Below are 27,921 nucleotides of genomic sequence, written 5' to 3' on the forward strand. Positions count from 1 at the left end.
TTTAAGCAGATAAAACATTTTTTCTAGAAATCCCAATGTATAAGCGCCGCTTGGTTTCCTCTTCACCAAAGCCAAGTCCGGCGCTCTCTCAACTAATCAAATTTGAAATGGGAACTTCATCATAGTTGTAGTTGTGGCGGCCATTGTTGTTACAACTTTTGCTGACAGATAGCGCTGTCGGCAGAGAACTGTGATTACAAGCTAGCCCAGCTGTTTACTTTTTATATTATGTTGTAACACATTGTTTGGTTACATACCTTTTCAAAAATTATTCTATTTGCAGTTTATGTAAATATGTAGGTGGAGGAAAAATGTTGTGTACATCACGAGTGATGATTTTTTCTCCCTCAGGAAAATTGTTGCCTTCAGCTTTGCCTTGGTCTTCAAACTTCTTCCTCTGGGAGAAAAAACAGTACTTTTCACTCTAGATATACAAATAACTATTTTATAATTGAAAAAGTATATATTATTTTCTTGACAAATAAAACAGTTACTATTAAATCAGATATACCAGTATCAGATATTCTCTTTGAAAGGCAGTGGCAAGCAGAGAATCGGCAATGCTGTTCTCCTATCCTTCTCCAATGTCATTATAATGTGGACCTCACTATAGTGTCTCTATATAGAAAAAAAATAAAAACCTCAGTACCCTTTTTGAATTATTTAATCACAACATGTTTCAACATTTGCATGATTCTATCAAAAATGGGGTTATTGGTGTCTAATTGGATTAGGTTTATTATTTTATCTCTGTTTAATTTTGCCGCTTCATAAATATGAAATTCTTCTTTAACATTCAGTTTTTCACTTTTATTACCAAAATTTAGTATTTTCATATTGAAATTTATATCTGTAAAATTATGGCCTGAAACTATCAAGTGTTCAGCAAATGCCGACTTTTGTGTATAATTTTTAGATTTTAGTGCTTGGATATGTTCTCGAAACCTAATATGGAAATTTCTTCCCATTTGTCCGATATAGAATTTGTCACAATCACTACATTTAAGTTCATAGATTTCAGATTTTTTAAACTTATCTTGCTGTTCATTTAAATTTGATTTCTTTTTTATCAGTTCAAATGCATTATTTATTGTCCTATAACCTAAAATGAATTTGTTTTTTGTAAAGGTCTTTCTTATAGCTCTATTAAATATTGTGTTAATTGATGTGTTATTGTGTTAATGGTCCTTGCTAAAGTATGACAGTCTTAAGACTCAAATTGTATATTCTGGCGAGGTCAACCTTCCCACAAGTCCCCCCAAACATCAAATAAATTACTGTACTCTATTAGGAGTTTGAGTGAAAACTCTATAGTGAGGTCCACGTTATAATGGTAGTGGAGAAAGATAGAAGAACAACGTTGCCGATCCTCTGTCTTGACAATGCCTTCTATGGACGGTAGCTGATACAGGTTTATTGCTCTAATATTGACTGTTCATTCTCATTTAAAATAGTCAATTATATTAAATATAATATGTAGAATTCTACATTGTTAAAAGAAGATCTAGCGACAGATGTAGAATTCTACATTGTTAATAGAAGATCTAGCAACAGAGTAAAGAGATAGCTCTATCAGCTTTCTCGAATGATAGACAAGGATAGCAATACCATTGCTAATCAAACACTGCCATTAAAATGTGGAACTCACTATAATTATTACCGGTATTAGATTAGATCATCATTAATATCAATTGCGCAATACAATTAAGAAAATCGATGTACAAATAAGAAAAGTAGGCCCTAATGTGGGTAAAGTTGAGGCATTGAGAATCCTCTCTTCTCTCCTTCAACTAGTATTTTGGTTCATGAACATACAACATGCAGAAAAAAGGAGAAATAGAACAAAATACAGAAACGTGATTGAGAAATATTTTAATGTATGGGAACAAAACAATCGGAATATAAAAAATTATCCATAATATATAATTTTTCAGTCATCTTCATCATCGTCATCTTTGATTATACCCAAGTGGTAAGCTATTCGTCGCACATTACTGATAACTTCCTCTTGAACAAGATTAAAACTCATTGCCAGAAGAGCAATGCCAAACAAAAGGTACAATGAACATAGAGCTATGCTTACTTCGGCGTTTTTATTTTTGTTTACACGTTTAGCAGGAACAAAGTCTCCGAATCCAATCGTGGTCAAAGTAATAAAACAAAAGTAAGCAGAGTCCGGAAAGCCCCAGCCTTCCCAACCTGAGAACAAAAATGCACCCCCTATTATATAGCTAACAACCAGGAAGACACACAACCATATTGGCACCGGTTTTATTTGACTAGAAGGGTTTTCCTCGTTATAGTCGTAGTAATCAAAATCACTGTAGAAATCCATGTCACGGTAATGCCTCGGATAAGTCTGTCGGTGCACCGTAAAGCCAAGCGGACTCATGATCTTGGGACTTGGGTTTTGTGGGGGTAGATCTTGCATTCTTCTACCTGCAATTAGAAAAAAATATCGGTGAAAAAATTATAAAGTATTGGCAGGATAAAACCTATAGCAAGAAATCATTTAATTAAGCTACGATTACACTATGTAGCTGGAGAGCTATATAGGAGAGCTATATAAAATTTGAGCTACATATAGCTCTGCTATAAGTAGACTTAACGCTAATTTCATGTAGCAGAGCTATATTAAATTTAGCTCTGCTAGATATAGCCCTGATTAACTTTGATGCCATTACTTGTACTTGTAGCAGAGCTACACTAGTTTCGAATAAACCAGTATTCACTGCTCAGTTCCCAGCCAGATGCTAAAAAAGAAGGTAGCTTTTTCAGCAGCCGCTGCTTTCGCCGCAGCTACTGTGATATTTTCAGCACAGAGAAGAGAAAGAAGAAATTGGGTAATTTTGTCTCTATTCCAGTCAAATTTACTCTCCATCATTGAACAATAAAATATAAAATCAAAAAGGAATGATCGCAATGCGCAGTAACCTACTAGCACTCTGACAACAAATGAGTACAGTATATCTGGTGTAAACCAAGCTGGCACTAAACAGCTGCAAACATCAGTAAACAGCTGCGGCAGCCTTCCTTCAAGGACAAAGCAGCTACATCTAGCTATGCTATGACAAAAAATTGACATGTAGCAGAGCTACATACAGCTCATATTCTCTTTGATGTTTACCGAAAATTTTGGATAGCTCATTTTCTGCTATATAGCTGAGAAAAAAGGCTTAAAACTGCTTTATAGTCGGGCTATATAGCATATCTCCAGTGTCACTTCTTTGAACTTGTAGCATAGCTATAAAGCTGAGCTACATGTAGCTCTGCTACATAGCCTAGTGTAAACCTAGCTTTAGATACAAACAAAACAAATAGTGTTCAAGTCACAATCACAATAATGAATAATTTAGTTATTGTGATGACAATCATCAATATTATATTATAAAATACTATAATATTATTTCAATTTATTATTACTATCATGTTTAATACAACATCTCACTTTCCTACAATCTCCATGAAATGGAACTGCTGTGAGTACTCCATATTTTTCCAAAGAATTTTTACACAATTCCCATGGCTGAAAATTGTCAATATTTCTGAGGGCTCTCTTTTGCTTCTTAAAAATTCAATTCATATACAGTTCCACTTCCACAAAACAATACCGTACTGTATTGAATTATCGACATTATATTAATAACCATGGATTTTTTTTGTTTTTATTGCGGATAATGCCCACATGAGCTTTTTTGCTTGTGCTTGCGTAATGGGGAGTGGGAGAGTGATTTATGAGATGACCAAACATTCATGTCTTTTCGATAAGATTCGGCGGAATTCGAACCCGTGACCAGGTAGCACTAGCAGACTGAAGGGTGCAACGTCATATCGGTGCAACTCGGCTATCCTGGCCGGCAATAACTCTCAATAACGTTTCAGTTCCGACCACATTTCTCAATATTTTCAATGAGAAAAAACAGTACCTATAAAGCTTATAAGAATGTTGTCTACTTGGTCATTCCATTTGATATTGTTCCTGTTCCTAGCTCGGTGACTCCCAGAGAGCACACTTCATCCTGAACAATATCCTTAAACCTTTGGCTAATATATGTCACATGACTCACTCATCTCAGTCAACCGAAAATCCAATAATTTTGTCTTGATATATCTAGATAGGTACTGTTGCGCGAAACCAGTTGTTCATTTGACAAATAGACTCTTCAGCTTTCAGAATTACATCTTTCATTAGTTCCAGTTACAATGCATGTCGTATAATACGCAAAAATGAAGACATTCGTCTTTGATATTGAGTGGTAGCTCATCGACGTAGATTATCAATAATAAAAGACCAAGAATGGATCCGTGAGGCACACCTCAAAATGTATAGGCCTACTTCTCCATCCTGAAAAATAGCTTATTCCATTAACATCAATCAGTTCAATTCTCTGTTTATTATTAGATAAGTAATTTTTGGAGAAAATTAGAGATTAAACAGAGTCCGCCACGGGAAACGGACGTTTTTGAAGTTAATATTGCGCATCTGGTAGGAGTTGGAGAGGGCCAGCACGTCACTCGTCTCACCTTGCATAATTGTTCAGTTTCCATCATCCTCTGTTCGCCCTGTGGAACGTGGGGCATCATGTTTTCGTGTCATTTCTGTCATTTTGTGAGGAGTGGTGAATCAGTAGTTACGGAAGTTGAACGCCACTTGAAGGTTTAACATTCCTCGGCATTGAGACATTCCAAGCCGAAATATATATATATATATATATTATATATATATATATATATATATATATATATATATATATTATATATATATATATATATTAATCTATATATATTTTTTAAATTTTTATATATATATGTGTGTATATATATAAATAAATTAATAAATTAAAAGAGGAGACACGATATGAATAGATTGAAAACAATCTAAAAATAAAAATTAAAATAAATTTCATTCTAATTCAATTCCATGATTCCATTTTCTAATTTTATTCTACTTCATTTCGGATTTCTAATTTTAAATTTCCTCTTTTCCTCAATTCATAATCCACACCTTTCCTTATCCATAACCCACTTAAACTTGAAATCTCCCGCTTTTAACCCATAATGGCCCACCAACTAATCCCATAATGCTCCATCAATCAGTATGCCTCAGTTCGTCTGTGCTCTATGGTCTACACAACATCTCTACCGCTTCTCTGTGGTCATGACCATTGGAATATTCAAATCTGCACCACTTCACTCCCTTTTTGATTGAGAAAGGGGGCCCAGCTCCTGAAAATTTTCGTTTAAATGTAAGTTTTTAAGTGTTTTTAATCTATATATATATATATATATATATATATCCTATGAGATAGAGCACATCACATTATTTTCTTTACAAAGTAGAAGTCACACAGTTAAATTCAGTGCGTCAAGCCATTAGATGAAATTTGGTGTTGGAAAAGTCAAAGTTAGAGTCCACGGAATTGCATGGAGCATGTCTGGATTTGAGCCGCTTTCTTGGCATATTTTAAGGTCTTCATGGAATAAAATTCAGACCCTACCCATCCATGAAGACCTTAAAAATATGCCAAGTAATACCGAGCCGATATACCAAAGGGATAATGCCCTTAATCATAGTGGAGGTAGTTTATTGAAAAGGCAACCACCGGGATCTCATTGCACAGTTTAATTCCGGAGAACATGGAACGTGTAAGACAGTCTATATTGCTTAATAAATTGTGTTATCTCCAGATTCGGTGATCTGCATTGGCCATCCAGACCATTCAATGTGTGATTTTTTTCTTGTAGGGATTTTTAGAGTCTCGTGTGTATGCGAAAACATTGAGCCTCGTACATCAGAGGCGAACTGCCACAAGCTAAAGATCAGAACGTCGCTCAGATCGATCATCAAGAAGCATCGTTTTGGTGATTCTACCTTGCTATGTATATTTGTGTATTTTTACTAGATTTTCGTATTAAAAATCAGTTTAAAGGCTGCTATTGGAGAGAGTGAAGCAAACTTCAGAGAACGTCTCCAGATCTGTAAGCGTGAATATGGACACCATCCTAATGATATTATTTTTCGTATATAGGTAAGGCTGGCCACTATAACAGTTGAACATGCATTCTACACAGTCGTCCTACATTTTTGTGTCATCACAGCTGTGTTCACAACAAAATTCTTAGAACAAAATCTTTTAAGGTTAGGTTTTTGTATCTCCAATCCTTGTTGTTTATTTTTTCTCGCTGCTCTATTTGAGGTTGAATTATTTTTCTATCATAATAATTTGTAATTTTCCAGTGATTTATTCATTGTTATTCTATGTCAGAAGGTGATGGTGAACATGTGCATGTATATGTGAACATGCATGTTTATCGTGCATGTTCTACCGTTAGTGGCCAGCCTTATTCGAATTGCATATTCTCAGAAACGTATTTTCAAACTTCAAAATAGAGGATCATAAGCCATGGAGAGTTCACAGAATATGAGCTCATTGCATTGTGCTGACTACATAATGTATAGGCCTAATTAAAACTAATAATATGCAAATGTCTAATTCATAATAATCATATATCATCTGAAAATATAAATAAATCTGTATCATTCAAAGTATGGCTATGCTGCTTTAAAGAATTTGCAAGATAATTAGCATTGAGTGGTTTTCGTTTGAATTTATTTAAAACATAAATAATATTATACTCAGATTTATTAAAATCGAGTATTGAACGATTACATTAGGTCTACTAACTTCTTGTATTAGGTGAGGGTGAAGCAGACGGTTGTGGAGGAGGTGTTAAATAAAGTCTAGTGTCTGATGAAGGTGGATTCAAATTCTGCAATCTCTTTGGTTTTCCTTCTGATGTTTCAGGAGGTTTTCCACGTTGCGGGTGTTGACCGCTTGAGTTCCAGGATTGACCTGCAACTACAAATCCAATAAATAAATTAGAAGAATTTGAACCGCATTAAGAAGTAATATAAAACTCAATAAAAGAATAATAAATATGTGGGAATTCTGAAAAGTATTTGTAAAATACGAGTGATACTGTGTAGCTTCATTATTTGATACTTGAAAATTGTACAATTGAAACCAAATTAGGAAATTGAAGAAGTTTTGGGCAATAGCCTGTTTTCTCTTTTCCGATCTTTGTACTGTCTGTGCTAACCTAATCTATATAATAAGAGAGAGTAGGGTTGTATTTGTTCGTGTGTTCGTTTGTTCGTTTGTTCGTATGTTCGCATCAAAACAAGTCAACTTGTGGATTGCATACCGGAAAAACGGGAATGATTTAGATCTCCAAATTGTGAACATAGATTCTAAAAATATCAATCTCGCGCACCAAAATTCCAATTTTCCTTCTAGATTTTTCAGAATTAATGTTCAAATTCATCTATGCTACCGTAGGCTACATGAAGTTTCATAGCCCAAAGTGTGTCTATGAGCAGGTTAAAAGACCACTTTGAACGTCTATTTAGCGCAGCGGTAAAAGGCCTGCTTACGGAGCGATGGATCCTCGGTTCGAATCTCCGAGGCTTCCCATTTTTTTGTTCTTAATTTTTTTCCTCGAAACGTATTATTATCAATTATTTTTTGAAGGAATTTGTTTTCATTACTATTGAACTTGGATTTTATCAAATAATTATTTTTAATGTAAAATTTTGCCACCAGTACAAATGAATTGGACATAGTCTTCATGCCGTAGGCCTATAATTGAATTTCATAAGAAAAACATGAATAGATCACAATAAAATAAGAAATAATTTATATTCTTCAGCTATAAATGTACTATCAGACACGAATTCCCAGTGAAACGAGTATTTTAGGTATTTTGTTTGGAATTGGGAAAACAAAAGGCTGCCTGATTCAAATTGAGGAGGATCCTAAACGAACTAAAATTTATTGATGTATTGGAAAAATCAATATTATGATTCTGTGAGGTTTCCAAGTATTATGTATTCTTCAGTTTTCTATACTATAATAAAGGAAAGAACTGGCTTATACACGTAAGGAATAGGAATTATGTTTGACGCATCATCACGTCTGAAATATACTCAACTGATTAATTTGAAATTTTGCATATAGACTCTTCATTAACCGAGGATGGTTATAGGTCTGTTTTCAACTTTCGATTTTTTATAACGTCAAGTTTTCATTTTGCAGTTTTAAAATAGACCCTTGCGAAGCACGGGTTACCTACTAGTAAATAAATAAATAAATAATTGTAATGAACAAATCATAGACAAGTTTTCCTCCACTGAAGTTTTATTGAATTCTCGAAATCCTCATAAAATTGTAATGGTTTTGTAAATAGATACTTGAATACTCAATAATAATAATGTTGTATAATCAAAATGAATTAGGTGATCTGAAAACATACCAAATGAATCCTCCCTATCAAGAGCATATTTATTGAAGAGTACTGGCGGGGCTGCTATTACACCTCTCACTTCCTGAACACCTAGAAATATAATGATAAAGCAACATGAAATTAAATTTTATATTATATTTTTAAACAAATTTTTATTGAATTCTCATACGAATTCAATGAATTTTCTCAATTATATGATGTTGGGAAAGTCAACACTCCAATGTTAGGCTGAAGTAACAAGTTGTTCTGATTTAAAACCTGCATAATGATACGGTATATTAATTTCAAATTATCTTTGATCGTAATCACTTCATAATATATTCAGGCCTAAATTGTATTATGATGAAAAAATATGAGTCTTGATAAATATAAGATTATATAATTATAATCTTGATAAATATTAGAATCCATAATTAATTGGAAAGTGTTTGACACAGTCGAATGAAAGAAACTTATAAGGACCAAATGAATGTGATAAAGATATCCAATAAAAAATATCTGCACCATTTGTCACAGACAAAGACGTTCGTCATGGCTGTTGTTTATCACCATTGTACATGGAGCACATGAGCAATGTGAATTCTATAGTAAAGGAGGTATTATAACAAAGTTAAAAGAAGTTGTAAAGAGTAAATCAATGAATTAGTAGCCTACTTTGAATGCTACAAATTAATGATGCTGCTTGTCATGTTGTACATATTTAGTCAGTATTGTCTTCTGTATGCTTGAATTCTGTAAGTTGTGTTATACCCTATCTATATAAATGCTGCCATTTCTGTTGTAGATACGCAGTATTGTGTTATGTATCATGATGAGCTTATACATTGTAAAATGTTTCAAAAAATAAAGAATCTTGAATTTCCAATCTCAATCTTATTAAAGTAAAAGAGTTATAGTAATATTTATTTATAGTAATATGTATTTATTTAAAAGAGTTATAGTTATATGTATTTATCGTACAGAGGATATTTTTTAATAACCTATTCCAAGTTTTTCGACCTGAGAATCACTGTTATCAATAGAAGTATTAATTCTATGAACCTCTCACTTTATAATGGTGAACAGTGTGGTCTTTTGATATGGTAGTTAGGCTATAACTTAGTGATTTCCTGAAAATGCAACTCAATATCATTGAATTTATGAAGATTCTATATATTGTGCTAATAATAGGGAATATTTTCTGATTGTAATCAAGCAAGAAATAAATTGATTTGAAGTTCAATTTAATTCAATTCAATTTATTCACAACACACAAAAATACAATGAGTAAAAGCAATATACAACAAATCAATAACAATAACAGTAACAATGATATTAACACATTAAAAGACAATATTGCTAAAATGATGTGTGCTGGAAGAAAGAGGAGGAAAATACCTTGCCAACTATGGTTTCCCATGTAATAGGCAGGTAAGGTATAACTGGAAGGGAAGGAAGTGTGATAGGGAAGTGGAAGAAGGTAGGTAGATAGGCACGGCTGGGGGAAGGGAAGATTGGATGTGAATTAACGATCCAGGAAACGGTTACAATAATTTAAAGATTGAAACAATAATTGCTTTTTATTCAATTAATGATTTCCTGCTTCATTTTCTTTGTAATTTTAGCATTGTTGAGATGAATTTTAATGATTATTATATAGGCCTAGTATAGGTACTTAGATAAATAAGTTACCGTCTGATTGTTTCAATATTAGTACTACATATCAAATACTTATTTGAAGTAGGCCTCAAGCGGTAATGTCTATTTAATGAGTTGTTGGTGCATGAAAAATTGGTTCTATTTTTTATGAAATATTTGATTACATTTTCAACATATAACTGTCTAACAGTCAAAACTTTGAATTCCTCGAATATAAGGTCAGACGGGAAAAATCTGGGTTTATTAAAAAAAGATTAAATTATTAATTTTTGCATTATGAACAGTAAGTTCTTGCAAATGGGAATTATAACAACCTCCCCCCCCCATATTGCTACTCCGTATTGCATTATCGACTGTACTAGGCCTATAGCAAAATAAAGCATTTTAAGATGAGTTGGATTCAGAATTTTTCTAGCTGCATAAAATTTGTAAGAGAGGTATTTCATCCTTCTGCAAATACATTTAATATGGATATCCCATTTCAGATTCTCATCTATATATAGATACCTAGATATTTACAATTTTCAACTTTACTAATGATAGGACAAGTGCAGGAGTTTGGGTCAAGGTTGCAATTTGAATGGAGTTTCAAGTTTTATTCTCTGTCTGGCTGTCCTAATTTATTGAAAGAAAAGGTAATATAGTTGATTTTTTTATGTTTAAGCTCAAAGTATTTTTATCTACTCACTTTTTTATGTTCAAGCAATTTTGCTCTGCGATTTCATGAACCTCAGCCCACGTTCTTCCTGAGAAAATAGCTGCTGTATCATCAGCAAAGGATATTATGGTTAAGTTTTAAACTTAATAGATCATTTACATAAATTATGAAAATTAATGGTGATAAAACAGTGCCCTGAGTGAGGCCATAACGGGTGAGTTCGGTGGTATTAGTTTCATTATTTACAGATAGGGATTGGGTTCTATTAGACAAGTAGCTCTTATTAATAAATAAGTAAGTGTAAACTTTTCAAATGTTTTCCAATATTTCATTTTTTTATTCATTTTGAAGCAAATCGTACCTTGGTGAGCCTGCTTTGGAGACGGATAAGATGCTTGCTGTTGTAACGGCAGTGTTTGAGTTCCTAATCTTTTCTGGCCTCTTCCATGACTTCCTGAAGCCAATTCTCGGGGCTCTTTCTCTGAGTCATCATAATATCTGTAAGTAGAAAACTATAGCTATGACTACACTTGAATTATCAAATTCGTCCAACAAGCAGGCTTATAATTGTTATTTTGATTGTGCCTACATCCATCCTTTCAGCAATTTTAGAAAAAAAACAAGCGACAAATTATAGAGTTTCCAAGTATAGACCAGTACTAACTAATTAACCATTACTAACTTTAGTATGCACCATTAAATATTTCACAAAACGTCAATAAATATTATGAACAAGGGTTTATAGGTTGAGATTATAGAGGATAAACCATTTAGAGCATTTTTGGTTCTTGGTGGAGACAAGATAATGTTCTTTCGTTCTTTAAGATAATGTCCTAAGGACTCCAGTTAAGGAGTGATGAGTAACCTATAATGAGTTCAGAAACTGGAAAAGCTGTGAATATCATTATTTTGTATTATTTGGACAGGAAATAGGGCTAGGTAGTGGACTACCTGCTCAAAGTTATTTTCTATATAATTATATAGGGCTGAGGAAGGGAACTCAGTTCCCGATAATTTCCCCCATTTCTAATGTAAATTTTTAAGTGTTTTAAATCTATTTATGTCTTATGTCTCCTGTTTTGATTCATATTACAAACTTTAAAGTGTCTTCTGTTATGAATATATATATATATATATATATATATATTACGCACGGATAGTCAATTGTAGCAGCAGGGACCACAGATTACGCGGTGCAGACGGATGAAGAGAAAAAGGGTACAGATTAAGGGGACATTATGGGGTATTTAGGGGGTGGTTACAAACGGGATATTTAAGATTTGAGTGGGTTATGAATAAGGAAAGATGTAGCTTATGAATTGATAGAGAAGAGGAGATTTAAAATTAGAAATCAAAAAAGAATTAGACTAAGATTGGAGAAAGGAATTGTAGAATTGAACTTGAATGAAATTTATTTTTCATTTTTATTGAACATTTAATATATATTTGATAGCTGTGAAATTTATTATGATTACAAATATTGGATAGGGAAGGATCATTGTGAAGATTAATCAGTTTGACAAAAGACATGAGTTGACCGAGATGGGAGTTGACAGATAGAGTGTACTGTTCATGAACAATATCAAGAAACTGCAGTGAAATCTGATGTTGCAATTGGGACAAAGGTGGGTGGAATTGGGGAGAAAGACCATGTAGTGGGAGTTGTATTGATAAACCATTTATAGGTATTTGGAGAAGTTTGCAGGTGAAGAGGAATTCATCGTGACTAATGTATTTGGAGAGTTTTTTGGAATGAAAATGAATTTGTTGGAACCAGTAATTGCAAGCAAAGTTCGGATGAAATTGTAGCATGGTGTTTAACGTTGAGGGAAATGAGAGAAGGGATATCGAGTATTATGTAAAGTGGAAGCAAGGAAGTAAGTAGATTGGGTCAGTTGGGTTAGTTGGGTCAGTTGGGTTAGTTGGGTCAGATTGTGATCAACAATCATAAAGCAAGATAGGAATAATTGGTAGAGAGAGCTAATTTACTATTAGGATAGAAGTTGATGAGTGGAGAATATCAGGATGAAGATTATTATTCATAAATAATTAATTATTACAAAAAACAAGGAAGTAATCAATGTTAGGTTATAAGAATTGGAATTAAAAATAGGATAGCAGACAGCATATATGAATATATATATATATATATATATATATATATATATAATATATATATATATATATATATATATTATATATTCATATGCATTTATAGGCCAAAGTTCGAAAAAAATAATTTTACACTTAAAATGTTAAATACTAATAGAATGTAGTAAGTTGTGGAGCCACTGACATGCTTCTTCTCCAGCATCATGAACTTGTGTCAGCCCTCCATGATAGGAGTGTTGTGGACACTCAGATATTAGGTGATTCATTGATTGAATTTGTCCACATTGGCACAGAGCATCAGAGGTGTATCCCCATGCTGTCATCAACTCAGCACACCTTCCCACCTGCGTCCTGAACCGGTTAAGGCCACACCACTCTCTACGTCTCAGCTGGGTGCCAGGAACAATAATGTCATTGGGGTCATCCACAAGGCCTTTGTTCCTGACCTCTCCCTGCAACCATCTCAGTCTCCATAACTCCCTCGCACTTCTTATTTCTCCCTGCTCATCTAGTCTCAAGTATCTTCTTGACTTGAGGCGCCTTGGTGGAGGGTTAGCCAAATCTCTAGAGACTAGGAGATCCTCATGAATGTGTTGCAACTGGGAAATGGACTTGTTCTTCTTCTCAAGCCTTCTGAGATCTGGAGACATGATGTTAGTAAGCACAGGCAACCACTCAGTCTCTGTTGGTCTCAATGACCCACTAATCTTCCTCATAGTTTCCTCATAGCCTCTCTTATGAGGTACATGTTGTATATCTACAATAAATTCAATCAATTAATTCCGTAGCCTGTTGTGAAGAAATTTCACTATTGGTCTTCTCAACTGGCTTATGCATTGCATTGTAGAAAAATGTATCTCTTTTCTGTTGCATCAATTGATTGATAAATGGATAGATGAGAACCGAGAAATTTTACAGAAACTATTTTTATTTTGCATATTCTCACTCAATTTATATGAATTGGGTTTATTTATGTTTCCGAAAAATTGATCTTTATATAGAGACGATCTTAGTTAATTTGGAAAGCGGATACTCTCATTATTTTATCATGAATACAGTAAAATAAGTATAACCAGTCAGCAAGTCACACCATACAATCAGAATAGAAAAATGTTTATGAATAGAAAATGATAATAGAAAAATGGATATCTTGGCTACCGGTACTTAATAAAGTATCTAATTAGCGATAATCGCACTATTTTACTATGAATACAGTAGAATAAGAACCAGGAACTAAGTGACATCATAGAATTAGAATAGAAAAATTTCTCAGAATAGAAAATGATAATAGAGAATGTAGATATACTCGATCCATTAGCGTATATGATTTCTTCATGGTTACAATAATTTGTAGGCTGAATCGATAAACAAAAAAAAATACTTGATTGAAGTGGAATAAATAGGAGAAGTCTTGCTAGATTGAACTAAATTAAATTCTCAAACCAAATACAAAGCATAAGAATGTGCTTTATGTGCTGTATATTCTATTAACAATTTATAGAGACTTATATACTCCACACAATAGTACTATTGGAATTCTAACATTGACGTTGTTTATGAGATATTAAAACCTATGTAGCTAGAAGCCTGGGTCATAGAGGTCACTTTGGACCTTGATGAGGCATTTATTGGTAATTATTACGGTATTCATTTTTTTAAAAGAAATTCCGATTTCTTTATGAGTTTATAATATTACCTACGGTAGCTATATTTATAAAATCCTTATTTAGTGTTATACGTTTATTCTTATTCACAATTTAGTAAAATTTAAAAAATAATAAAATCATTTTCAGTTATAGTTATTGAAAATAGTTAATCTGGCCCACATTAATCAAGTTATATTGGGTTATGGAAACATATAATTTCCTATAAATGTGGAAAAAAAATTCCTACACCTCTTTATATAGTAGTACATCTTTCTCAGAAGCATCTTAACTCCAACTACTATAGTAATCGGTTTATTTCCATCTGAACAAAACTACTGACTGTTTTATTCTCCAACATGAATGAATATTGTAGAATTTCATCATTTTAACATTTTAGATACATTTATTTATTATTATCTGAAATTTGAATACAGGACCAGTATATTAGACAACAGGCTATCCTACATCATAAAATTCAAATAAGGAACTTATGAAGAAATAAGGAACTTAGATTCATCGGAAATATGTAAGGATATATTATATTGAGATGTAATATTTCATTAAAAATCATAGCACAAGCATTACCTCATTTTTCTCTCCCAATCATTTTAATGATGAGTGTTTTGTAAAAATTTAAAATAAAGAATTGATGGTGTAAAATGTCTCCAGAATAAAATTCAAACTAGTCTCACAATAATTAATTATAGTTCAATAAATAAGTGAATAGCAATAGAGATAGGAACAGTACCTGCATTCAGTGTCTGAATAAGAATGTGTGAGAGTCTCAGAGAGTGCCAGAGCACTGTCAGCTGATCTTTGGGAGCCTTGTTGATTTCTTCCCCATCTTCTCAGTGAAGCAGTTCGTGATCGTACTGTATTTCTTCCTCCACCACTGGAAATCACAAAATTAATATGCATTTAGTAATATGCATAGCCAGTTATTTCAATATAAGGCTAAACTTTAAAGTTCTATTACATAGAATTACTAGTAGGTTACCCTTTTTTGAGACACGGCTGGTTTTGGGTATTTATCTCATTAGAGTAAGTTATTCTGTTTGTAAAACAGGGCGATCAAGATAACTTGTCGATATGACAGTTATAGCATTAAAACAAAAACATCCACCAATTTTAACAGATTTTGGTATTATTTCGCACCAGAAGTAAACAATAAAGACAGCAGACTTAGAAAGACAGTTCTCCAGCTAGAATTGTTAGAGCTCATTGATTATCATTATCATAATGATTACATGACTTTGAAGCAGTCAAAATATTTATAGGTGCACATGTATTTTCAAATAATACATCTTACATGTTATATTTATGCATGCTCATGTGCTATTATGATAAGTTAATGTGTTGTGTGTGCCGTTACAGTAAAAGTTAAATTCATCAAAATTTGGTGATATATTTATATAAATATATATTTAACTAGCCGTCAGGCTCGCTTTACTCGCCATATCCGTCTAGCCAGGAGGCTCCGCCCCCGGGCCCCCCGACTGGATCTTATTCTTTTCAATAGATCGAGTTCGTTGGTCAACAAAATTGAATCACTTATTTTGGAGGATATAACACTAAAAGTGCATAAATAAATTTTAGTTTTTGTTATCATTTCAAATCACAAATCAGCTGTTAGCTGAATTATTTAAAATATTCAATGATGCATGCAATGATGTAACTGATTACAAATCACAAACCAGCTATCAGCTGAATTAATAATTTCACTTGACAATCCACGTGATTTATTTTTCTCATTTATTCATATTGCTTTCAATAGAACGGCTGACTTTGAATATCAGTGGCATTTTGAGTGAGTTCTCAAGCACTAGTTATATTCACAATAAATGAGTGAGAGATATGATTAGTCAGATACAGTGAGCTATGAAAAGAAAAGTTAAAATGTATTTGATAATATTGATATTTTGATGATACAGTAGCCTAATTGATTTCATAGATGACAAACATTAGAACTGACCTATGCGATCGACCTGTTGATTTGAAGCTTCGTCCCCTTCTATGTGGTCCATGCACTCGTTTTGGGGTTCTTGTGCAAGCGTAGCAGCATATTCTCCAGTAGAGGAATCGGAATGAATGCGCCATTATATCACCAATATTTGACAGGCAAAGTAGCATCAGTGGTATTCCAAGAATAGCATAGAAAATGGTTGTGACCTTACCAATTTGTGTCTTAGGTGCGATATGACCGTAACCTTGTAACAAAATATGAATTAAATGAGAATTGATTACAGTGAATAACAGTGCAATAAAGATTCACTAGGCTTCAAACTAGAAATCTACTGTTCCATTATCAGATGTTTGTTTATGATTTTTTCAGATATAACGTATAGCCTAGTTGCATAGTAAAGATTGTTATATCAAATAATATATAGTCGAATAGTAGAGATCTTTGTATAATATGTGAAGATTTCATATGAGAATAATTTTGTTTTTCCAATGATCTTAACATGTACTATTAATTTCGAAATGATCACTTGAGCATATTCTGATAATCATTATTTTGCATAACTTCTATGTGTGATAAATGGATCAGGAAGCTGTAAAAAGATATAAATATCTTGATTTTCGACAAACAATATTACATTTGAATAAATAATAGTAACATTGTATTATGATTTTGATGGGCCTACCGGTTCTAACATCAGGGGACAGCACAGTGCTCCGCTCGGGAGTTAATAAGCAACTTCCGATTGGAGATAATAGGAATGGAAAACTTCATAAAATTATCCTTAAAAATATAGTATTTTCTTGAGAATTACCGGTATGTACTGTCCAATAACAACTGACATATACAGGTTGAATCTGAAATGATGACCCTTGAAGTTTGAAGTAGAATTGAAGCAATTCATGTGAATGTCATACATTTTACTGTTTTGTTCCTTCCACATAGAATGTGGTAGAGTGTCTTATGAAATTTAAAAGAAAAAAATCATATATAGATTATGGAGATGAATGTAATGAGGGAATAAGCGTTCTTATGTTCAGTTTTCTCTTATCTCCCTCATTACATTCATCTTCGCAATAATTGCGAATGTCTAGAAAATGGAGAAATAGATTATGAAGATGATGTAATAATTAGGGATAGGAGTATTATGTTCAGTTTTGTCCTATTCCCTCATTACATTCATTTTCGCAAAAATGCGAATGGATAGAGAATGGGGGAATACATTCTCCTTCTTCTCCTTCTTTTCCTATTTCTCCTTCTTTTCCTTCTTCTCCTTCTTCTCCTTCTTCTTCTTCTTCTTCTTCTCCTTCTTCTCCTTCTTCTCCTTCTTCTCCTTCTTCTCCTTCTTCTCCTTCTTATCCTTCTCCTCCTTCTTCTCCTTCTTCTCCTTCTTCTCCTTCTTCTCCTTCTTCTCCTTCTTCTCCTCTTCTCCTTCTTCTCCTTCTTCTCCTTCTTTTCCTTCTTCTCCTCTTCTCCTTCTTCTCCTTCTTCCTTCTTCTCCTTCTTCTCTTCTTCTCCTTCTTCCTTCTTCTCCTTCTTCTCCTTCTTCTCCTTCTTCTCCTTCTTCTCCTTCTTCTCCTTCTTTTCCTTCTTCTCCTTCTTCTCCTTCTTCTACTTCTTCTACTTCTTCTCCTTCACCTTCTAAGCTGAGAATATTGTCACGCTTTACAAGTGATCAGCTGATTGAAATAGCTTTATTTGCCGGGCCTTACAGCTGAAATAATCAAATCTCACTTGTATTAGTGGTACAACAGATGATGAAAATTCCAATCTTGTATCAGCTGTTCCTGGAAGGATGAATTTCTCATTTTCGTGTCCTTCAGCGAGTTTTCCAAGGAATGAGACCCTGTGCAAACGAGTTTTTATATCAAGAACCTCCTATATTGCAAATTTCATCAACGTCGTTAGAGCCGTTCTTTTTCACCTGAAAAACGTAAACCCTCACTTATATCCTCTTCAAACCAAACATATATGTTGCTGATATGCTATATAATACTTGATCGACAATAGATATTGATAGAGACTGATGACCCAGCAATGAACTTTCGTCAAATCTTGGTTAACCAACTTTTTGTTCTCACTCTCAATAACATCCACTTAATAAATTTCTAAATTATACATTACCTACATAATTATATCTAATTCATTTTACCTGATTGAAAAAATAATAATGAAGCATTGGTAAACGAAGTTATTATGATTGAGATCATAGCAATCCCCCCTATCGTTTCAAAATCTATCTTATCTTCATAGATTCTCAAGTTCAAGTTTTTTTCCTCCTTGTTACCTCTCCCTTCTTATAATTAACAGGAAGGGTGTATACTACAGTGATATTGATTCATTAAAAAAAAAACATTTGATGACCCCAGAAATTCAATCCAATTATTATTGCCCTCATAACCACATTGATCAGTAAAAAAAACAATACATGAGAAAAATGGGACAAAATAGGCAATACTATTGAGGACAAGTCACTTCATGACTCTTCAGACAGTGCGGAAAAAACATCAGCAACCAGGTGCCAAAATAGGTATTGCAGTGACTTGTCCTCAATAATATAGGGTTACATGAAAGCTCAATGGAGGGTCAATGATTTTATTGTTATTTATGGATTTTATACGGGAGTTCAAGTATTATTAGGATATGACCGACTCCTGGCAGACAACTTCAAAGGTTTTGAAAGTCACCAACCTAATAATATCAAATATAATTTAATTTATTGTGTAATAAATTCTATTATTGTATTGTTTACTATAATTTTGTCAATAAAGGTTGTTTTACTACTACTACTTCAAGGTTGAATATTATTATATTAGGTGTATTCGAGATACTGGAGGAGGTTCCCTTTCCTCCCTCCCACAAGGCACTTTCCTCAAAAAATCAGTAGCTATTCCTGCTTTGATCAAATTCAAATAAAAATTTCTTGTTTTCCCAGACGTTCTTTTCAGGCATAGAATAGAGAATCCAAATTCTTCAACACATCTTGTAGGAAGAGATGTGTAGATGAAAAGAGGAATTGATACAGTCTCATCCCTGCTTTTCAATAAATTTCTGTTCTGCCTTGCAGAAAAACAGTACCATTGATTCTTCTGGAAGTGTTCACACATTGGCAAATTAAAAATGTCTGAACACTTTCATAAGAGTCAACGGTATTATTTTTCTTCCCATTAGGGCACAAATTCATTGGGAAATTAGATTAAACTGTGTGAATTTTTTTGAAAAATGTATTGTTGAGTGTTCAGACATTTTTAATTTGCCAATGTGTGAACACTCCCAGAAGAATCAATGGTACTGTTACCATTGGGCTATGAGTATATCATTAATTCCTCTTTTCATCAATTATTCTACAAGATGTGTTGAAGAATTTGGATTTTTTATTTTATGACTAGAAAGAATTTATGTCTCCCATGAATCTAGAGAATGTTTAACTTGAAATTGATGTTGCTTTCCATGTTTTTAATTTTTTAACGATTGAAAGATGTGCCTTACTTATTGAAATAATTATAAAATTTCGATTCTATATTGTTTTGTCAGCCACTCTCTACACTTTATCTATTTTGAATGATAGAAACATATTACAATGTTTACAGATTTTATTAATATTTTCCTCAAAGTGTTTGCTAGATTTAACAGATTAACTAGTAATTAATAGTTAATAACACTTCTCTATTTTTAATAACATCCAATACCCCTGAATCAGCATTTTAAATAATTATATTGAATAACACTAATTGTACAATCTTACCTAAACCTTGTGTAAGCCAAACCTAAACCCCTAACTTCTCCCTGCTAGGTATAAAATAAAGGCAGTCATTCTATTCTATTCTATTCTATTCTATTCTATTCTATTCTTGAACAAAGGAGAGTTAAAGCTGCCTGTTCGTCACGCAATATTTGTTAATTTATTCTTATAATCATCCAATATATTTTTTCTTCTCCCTATCAATCATTGTTATGCATAAACAATGCTTCTTCTCCCCAAAAATTATTATTAATGCTTAAAACTAACTAATCACTGATACATTATATAATAAACCTACATTATAAAAGCTTGCTTGAACCATTAATATTCCAAAGTTATTGGCGGATTTCACTGTTTTTTAGAAAATATTCTTTCCTCTACCCAAAATTTGGTGTAACTCAGCCAACTTTTGTCACATTTCCTTAGGATATGTAATACACTAATTTAATGCAATAGTTATAATTCACGATAAGCACACGACAATAAATTTAAAGGAAGCTCTTCCTGATCTATGATTTTGATTTTGTGATTTCGAAGTTCGTCTGTGTTCTCTCAAAACGTTGGTTGCTGGTTGATTGCTTACTGGAACAGACCTTATATTTTCCTAAAGACAAGCATCAGAAACGCTGTCAGAATAGACATGGAATTGTTGGAAAGAAAGGAGCCAAAACATTTCCAATAAATTGAGACAGAAGAGTAAGAATAGATCGACTTGACCTCTACCTCTCAACTTTTGTGATGTGAATGTGCAGGGTACATAATTCTTTAGGAGAGCATTCTAGAACAATTTCAAAATAATCTTACAGTTTTTGAATAGAAAAATTATCAGTCATAATATTGACTATAATGGTCAGAAATCTTTATTCCTATGATTCTGGGAGGCTACTGTTTTTCTCACCCAAATATAATATATAGCATTATCTCTTCACTTGGTTATTAGATCTTCGAGACTAATACAAATGAAAAAAATAGAAAGACACTCGTATATTTCTCAAAGACACTCAAATTTTTCAAGAAATTTGCATCTACTTCCATTTAAAAATAGCGAGCTACTACTCCTGCTGCCAATAAGAATTGAGAATTGCAGTTGAGAATCCTTTCCACGAGGGTCATTTTTATTTCAACCTCCGATTGGCCACAAATAAAAGACGAATGTATATAAAAATAATTATTGCACTAAAAGTTACTTACACTTATTATTATTTTCCTTCGACATAATTTCTGTGAGAGTTGAGGCAATTGTCATACCAGTGGACCTGCCTACCAAAACTCTCTTCATAAAATGCTGTCACCAAATGAGTTCAAGTGGGCTCATGACGTTGTTTTGGAACTCCTCGCTAGTTTGCAAGCTCTGCCCTCAATGTTACGTCCTGAGTTTAGGGAAAGTAACTGGTGACCAATTTGGCTTTGTATAGTCGGTAATCGAGACTATTCCATTTTGATTTGATGGAGAAGCCGTTTGGTTGTCATGGATCAAAACAATTCGGGATGTCATTTCAACTGATGTCTTGATTTTACCGATACCATCCACGCACAAAATCATCATTCATAATGGTTCCTGCGTTAATTTGAATCATTCTTCGGTTGATTCATGCTGAACTATTGCCTTTTGCAGTACAGCCGCAGGGTGTTTGGTTGGATGAAAAGCTGTTCAGCACTTTGAAAATCACGCCCCCTACCGCTTGTAAATGAAAATGAGAATGAAAAAATTCTTTACTTTGCGGACTTAGGACTTTAAAGTGTTCTCTACCAGTCAACCTCGAAACTTGTCTGTGTCTTATGATTTTATGTGATCGGAGGTAGAAGAAAATGACCCTCGTATGTTATGGTAACATTTATTCAACCTGGAACTGAAAGTATTTTGCCACCAATATTTTCTAAATCTGGGATTTTGAGTTGAAGTTTTAATAATATCTCTAACACCGTACATTCTTTGAGATGAAGGTATGTGAAATTTTAAAGTAGTGATTAACATCACTGAAATATTAGCTCACGCGCACATAGCAGCTGCAGCAGCTATTGAAGATATTATGAGTACAAAAGCAAAATTCATGAAGAAGTAGCGTGGGTCGAAGCATCGAACATGCAAAAAGCAGTATCTAACTTAGAACTGCTGTAATTTCCAAATACCACACCAGGCTTTTGTAAGCAAAGTTGATTGTTGTTATTAGTAGCCAGTGACTTATCCAGGGGTATGAGGATGAAAAGATGCCTACGCCGAGCAACTACAACATTACCTTCTTTCAACAATAGTTGAATTCCTGGAAAAAATATACTCCATTCTATTCTATTTTTGTTATTTGAGCTAGATCACTATAAGCCTATGATATTATTTTCAAAAGCTAATCAAAATTATAAGTAGCCTACAGAATACAAAAACGTAATTGAGATGTCAGTTTTTCAAGCGGAAATTGCGTGAAATCGCACCAATTTAAAGGTATTTCTTCAAAATTGTTCGTTGATGGGGAAGTATTTCTATACTTCCCACAACACTGGTGTCTCCCCCCCCCCCTATCAAAAGTTCAGGTGTTTTCTACGTCAATGTTAATGATACTCCCTTCCTCCTCCCATAATACTTTTCTGGATACACCACTGTTAAGCTGTACGTGTACTAGGTCGGTGGGGCGGCGCGGCGCGGCGCGACGCGCAGGAGAGCGGAAAATAGAAGGTCCGTGCACTTGGTCGGTGGGGCGGCGCGACGCGGCGCGGCGCCGTTTTGGACTAGTTAGTCGTGACGTAGACTTGTCAATTGCGATTTGAATTAAGACGATATAGTTAATATTTGAAGAGTAATTTTTATTTTCAAGTTAGAGTTCTAATTTGAAAATTAAAATTACTCTTCAAATATTAACTTACTCTGTCGCTTCAACATCCTAAATATGCTTATATGAATCCAAATTCATGGTAGATTATTTCGATACAGAGTTTCAAAAGAAAATAAATGGCAGAAACCGCACATTGATTTATAAAGCCATATCATTTTGAAGATGTAAAAGTTGTGAATTATGCACTATAATGGATTATAACTCGCTCAAGAACTGTTGTATTGTAATCTTTGAAACCCGCAACTTTCAATAATACAGAATTGATGAAAATTCTGAAAACAGCTGAATACTTCTCTCACAAGAATAATATTTAACAGTAGGTGTTATTGAGGATCCTATTATTGAAATGAGAAATTACTCTTCAAATATTAACTTACTCTATCGCATCAACATATTAAATATGCTCATAAGAATCAAAATTCATGATACATTATTTCGATACAGTGTTTCAAAAGAAAATAAATGACAGGAACCGCACATTGATATATCAAGTCATATCATTTTAACTCACAATAAAATGAGGAAAAGCAATATACAACAACTATGGTTATGTGGTCTGGCCATGCTGTTCCGACCCCGAAAAGTCCAGAAATTTTTCAAGCTAAGCGCCATGCTCCTAGTGCACGGAGGTACACTTGATCACATGACTGTATTTAATTCCAGGTCGGAAATTCTCCGCGCCGCGTCGCGCCGCTCCACCGACCTAGTGCACGCTTTACGTTAGTAGTCTCACATAAATGCAATGAGAATATGTGATATTTATGTAATATTTGTTAAAAAATGTTGCACTTACGTCGATAATAAATTATAAATTAATAATAATTTGCAAATTAGTTCGATTTATCAGGTATCAGTTCGAGTGAGCAAGGAACAGTTTCAGAAAACTGTTCTTATTAGTATAAGAATATGAGAATAAGAATAAGAATTGAATATTCTTATAAGAATTGAATATTCTTATAAGAATTGAATATTCTTATTCTTATTCTTATATTCGTATACTAATAAGAACAGTTTTCTGAAACTGTTCCTTGCTCACTCGAACTGATACCTGATAAATCGAACTAATTTGCAAATTATTATTAATTTATAATTTATTATCGACGTAAGTGCAACATTTTTTAACAAATATTACATAAATATCACATATTCTCATTGCATTTATGTGAGACTATTCCTATATCACTCATAGAATCTTGATTATGAAAAATTGGAAACTTGTTCTCGAGAAATCTTTCAAAAATGATTAAATGAGTTTTCTTAATTGATAAAGACTAGTAAAATCTCAAATTCAAGTTTCAACCTACTGTTGAAAGTACTAATATTAATTTTTTACTTTCATCAATAGGAAGGATGCAACTTGAACTTCAACCCCACAGTCCATGGACATTAAGAGTTAAGAGTTGTAGAATTTCAATTTAATTTTATCAAAAATAGAATATAATTTCTCTCTTTAATTGACTATCACAGTATAGATAATACACACTCTTAACTCTGAACGATTTTGAAAAGTTGCCGCAAAAATTACATTCCTCCCATGTTAGGGCTACAGAACGAATTCAGCCTTCTGAACACAATAAATTATATGCTTGTATTGAGAATTCAAATATTCACTACACGATTCAATTGAATTGGAGTACATAATTTCATTGAATTCCTCAAGTATAAAAGGGTTACACTCTTGTTGTTGAAGTCATTCAAATCCCGAATGTTTCTGTATGTTTTTATTAAGTTTGTTGTTTTCTTGTCATCAATATTTTTATGTACTATTAATAGTTAATACCTACTTAATACTACTTACTAGTAGTAAAAGTCTACATAGAAAAAAATAGTCCTTTACATGGGTGAACCCTCTTGAATGATTACTATGATCAATTATTTCTGCTTTGCAAATTTGCCAAGTGTATTTCGATGGAAATTTCTGCCACCAGAAACCTCTCTATATTCCCGGAATAACTTATAATGAAATGTTTCGAATCAGTCAATCTGATAACTGGATTGGAATTATGAGTTTTATTCTACTTTCTTCATGAAATTTTACATATAGCTCTCAACACGAAGATAAACCATTGCAAATACGGGAAAGAAACTCATCAATTTTCTACATGAATATTTGAAGTAAGAGGATATTTTTGTATATTGTGAGATATGTCCATTCAATGGGGAGACCTTTTTGATACTTATCGATTGTAATTACTATAACAGTTTATAGGAGAGGGCAGCCAAAATAAAACGATGTGAAAAAGAGTATTCAAAGAATGGTTGACTGTGAACTAATTATATGGAAAACTATTCTTTTGACTGATACAACAAAGATGAGTCATGAATTCAAATATTGTTGTGGATATAGTTGTGAGGAATTTATTAGGATTGAAAGTAGAACTTACCGCAAGTTCGAAATCCTTCTCCAATGATTCAAATGTGACGGCACCAAGAACACAGTATGCCACCACCATGGTGACAAGCATAACATGTGTGAACAGACATGTGAAAATCTTCCAAGCATAGTAAACAATCGCAGTACACCTGTGAGGGCGATCATCCTCAATATCATCCATTCTGATGATTTCCACGCGCTTTTCACAAAACCAAACTTAGTTTTTCTTCACGAAACGAGTTTCACCACATGTTTCACAATCACTTTTTCATCAACTCATTTCCCATTTTGAAAATGGATTGTCAAAGCATATTCGTGGAAAAGTGATGCCTGAACAAATTTCCAAGCTGTTCCACTCTATCAGCTTGAACTTGTTTCTACGTATGATTTACGAATCTCTTTTGAACCTAACATCATTTTTGGAATCCAGTCGTTACAAGATTTTGGAGACATCACAGATATCACTTGATCTCCATATAACTCACTCAATGTCCGAGCGATTCAATCAACCAAAGCTGAAAGAAAAAAAAAACAATCGAAATAAAATTGTATGATAAAGCGATATTTAACATCGCTAATCAAGAGTAATCAACTCTGATCGATACAAAATACATTAGACGATTAGAGATATTCGGAAATGGGAAAATTGAGAGAAATACAAAAATTTCATACATTTTGTAAGAATAACATTCTGATAAGTTTATAGTTTTCATTATACTTCTACTGTAAGTAAAGTAATAGACTCATTTGAGACGTGCATTCAGCCTATCAGTTTCAGCTCTCAACTAATCGATTGAGAACGGTTAATTCATTCCTATGTGAAAAATTGCATTAATTTCTAAAGTTCTCCAGAAACCGAATCCTTAAAAAACGAGTCCGATACTCCGACATTATCGAGCTTGATTTTCAATCCATGCCTGGTAGTTCTGAGTGATGTTTCAACTCATTACCCAAGCACCAAGTTTTGATAAAAATGTTTATTGTATTTTATGTTGGAAAAATGGATCTATTTCACATTGAAGACGAATTTCCTTATATGAACAAGCTTTGAGCAAGTTTTGAACAAGTTTTTCCTCATGTGAACAAGTTTTTTCAATGATGACTCAGAAATGAGCCAGAATATTATGATTTTAATATCATGTTAATATAACTGACGACCGTTGGAATGACATGCCATCATTTCATGAAGGCGATGTACATCTGATGATAATTTATTGAAAAAGCTTTACTTGTTTTAATCAAAGAGTTGTATAAAGATGTTTGGTGCTTTCTTGAGATCAAGTCTGAAATTATATTAGATTGTGATTGGAATGATATTCTCTTTAATCATTTTCAAAATAATTCAATATTGAACTTTGATATTATTCACACTTCTTTTCAGAGACAATTCGCAGAATGTTGGACTTTGATAATCTATAAATTCAAATTATCTTTCTATTCCTATAAAATTTCTTCACACGATCAACCAACCTTTGTCATACTATCATTTCCTAGATATTAATAATAACAGTTACCTACTTCGAGTTTCTTACTAACTTATTAATAATTTTCATAAACTTCTGAAATGTTTTATGATAATATCAGCTTTCAAATAATGCGAGCTTCAAACTCACCTTTCAATTATCATTTTCTAAAATGCTATTATGATAATCTAATATTTTACACATGATTCTTGAAACGTTGCACAAATGCTACCTTGTCCCAACTGAAATACGCAACTTTCACGCTCACTTTTTTGATACTTTATCGGGGAGGAATACTACCGAAATAAACAGCGATGCTTACACATCGTTGAATCGCGGCAGACTGAACACATTATCCTATTTGTATATTAACGTTTCGTCTACGTAATCCAGCTGAGGCGACTTCCATCCCTAGCTTCCACTTTTAGAACGGTCTATTTCTTCTCTGCACGAGAGCATCTTCCTATGAGAGAGACAAACGTTAGTAGCTGAATTGTATAGCAGCCCCAAAACAAACCTTTAATATTCTTTTGAATCCCATTCTGCCCAAAAACCAGCAGTGCTCTTCTGAAAATAACAGCCCTATCCTATGCGTGAAACAGATGTGAGCAGTTATGTAACATAACCGAAACCAAATTTTCATTTGTTACTAAGTTTTTTTTCACATATATTGTTGTTTGACAGTAAGCATCAATATTTTTGAAATATTGGCCATTACAGAGCTCAACCTTGATTGGTCAACAGCTAACGGCCAATCGTATTAGCCGATTGATAATGTGTTACAGCCGGAAGCGGTATCCTGATACAGTCTTTCAATAAATTTGTAGCTGTGACAGCTTCGATTCAAAATGCTATTCATTTTTCCTGAAAAGATGGTGTCAAAAATAGTCCTAGAACATTGGCTGCCAGAGGGAATTTAGCAAACGTTTTCCATAAGCCGGGCCAGTTTCACTGGAATCCCAGATGGCCGCGACATTATAAATTCACCTAAATAACACTAATAAAGCGGATCCCAGTTGGAAAAACAACAATCAAACTATGAAATATATTATGTTTTGATTTTTGCAGCCATCTATGAATCAAACTTATTCACATTGACATTTCAAGAGAAAAAGAAGAAGAACAACAACAACAGGATCCTGTCCAAATAGCGAGAACTTTCTCGGTAGAACTCGCATGTTAAGTCTTTCTCAATTTAG

At 33.3% G+C, this 27,921-nt stretch overlaps 2 protein-coding genes across 2 annotated transcripts in view; one reads left to right on the forward strand and one right to left on the reverse strand.

The window, feature by feature from the left end:
* Positions 1 to 27,921, forward strand: part of LOC111053716 (glucose dehydrogenase [FAD, quinone]) — a 160,471-nt gene that overhangs the window by 717 nt on the left and 131,833 nt on the right. The gene's annotated exons all lie outside the window — the stretch shown is intronic.
* LOC111053715 lies at positions 1,856 to 27,075 on the reverse strand. The gene is made up of 9 exons (XM_039442086.1): positions 26,873 to 27,075; positions 25,270 to 25,774; positions 18,194 to 18,242; positions 16,331 to 16,589; positions 15,107 to 15,250; positions 10,962 to 11,098; positions 8,314 to 8,394; positions 6,687 to 6,860; positions 1,856 to 2,439 (listed from the first exon to the last, which is right to left on the reverse strand). Exons 2-9 carry the CDS (start codon positions 25,438 to 25,440, stop codon positions 1,931 to 1,933), a joined length of 1,524 nt encoding a protein of 507 aa, XP_039298020.1. The 5' UTR covers positions 25,441 to 25,774; positions 26,873 to 27,075; the 3' UTR covers positions 1,856 to 1,930.

This window comes from Nilaparvata lugens, chromosome X (genome assembly GCF_014356525.2).
Source record: "Nilaparvata lugens isolate BPH chromosome X, ASM1435652v1, whole genome shotgun sequence".
In the NCBI taxonomy this organism is placed as follows: Eukaryota; Metazoa; Arthropoda; class Insecta; order Hemiptera; family Delphacidae; genus Nilaparvata; species Nilaparvata lugens.

What these genes read in the sequence shown, in the direction of transcription:
- LOC111053715 (XM_039442086.1), bottom strand. Translation starts at nt 25,440, where the DNA reads ATGGATGATATTGAGGATGATCGCCCTCACAGGTGTACTGCGATTGTT. An exon ending in TCCAAAGCAGGCTCACCAAG is followed by an intron (nt 8,395 to 10,961) that starts GTACGATTTGCT and finishes TTATATTTCTAG; the next exon opens with GTGTTCAGGAAGTGAGAGGT. An exon ending in TGATAGGGAGGATTCATTTG is followed by an intron (nt 6,861 to 8,313) that starts GTATGTTTTCAG and finishes TTGGATTTGTAG; the next exon opens with TTGCAGGTCAATCCTGGAAC.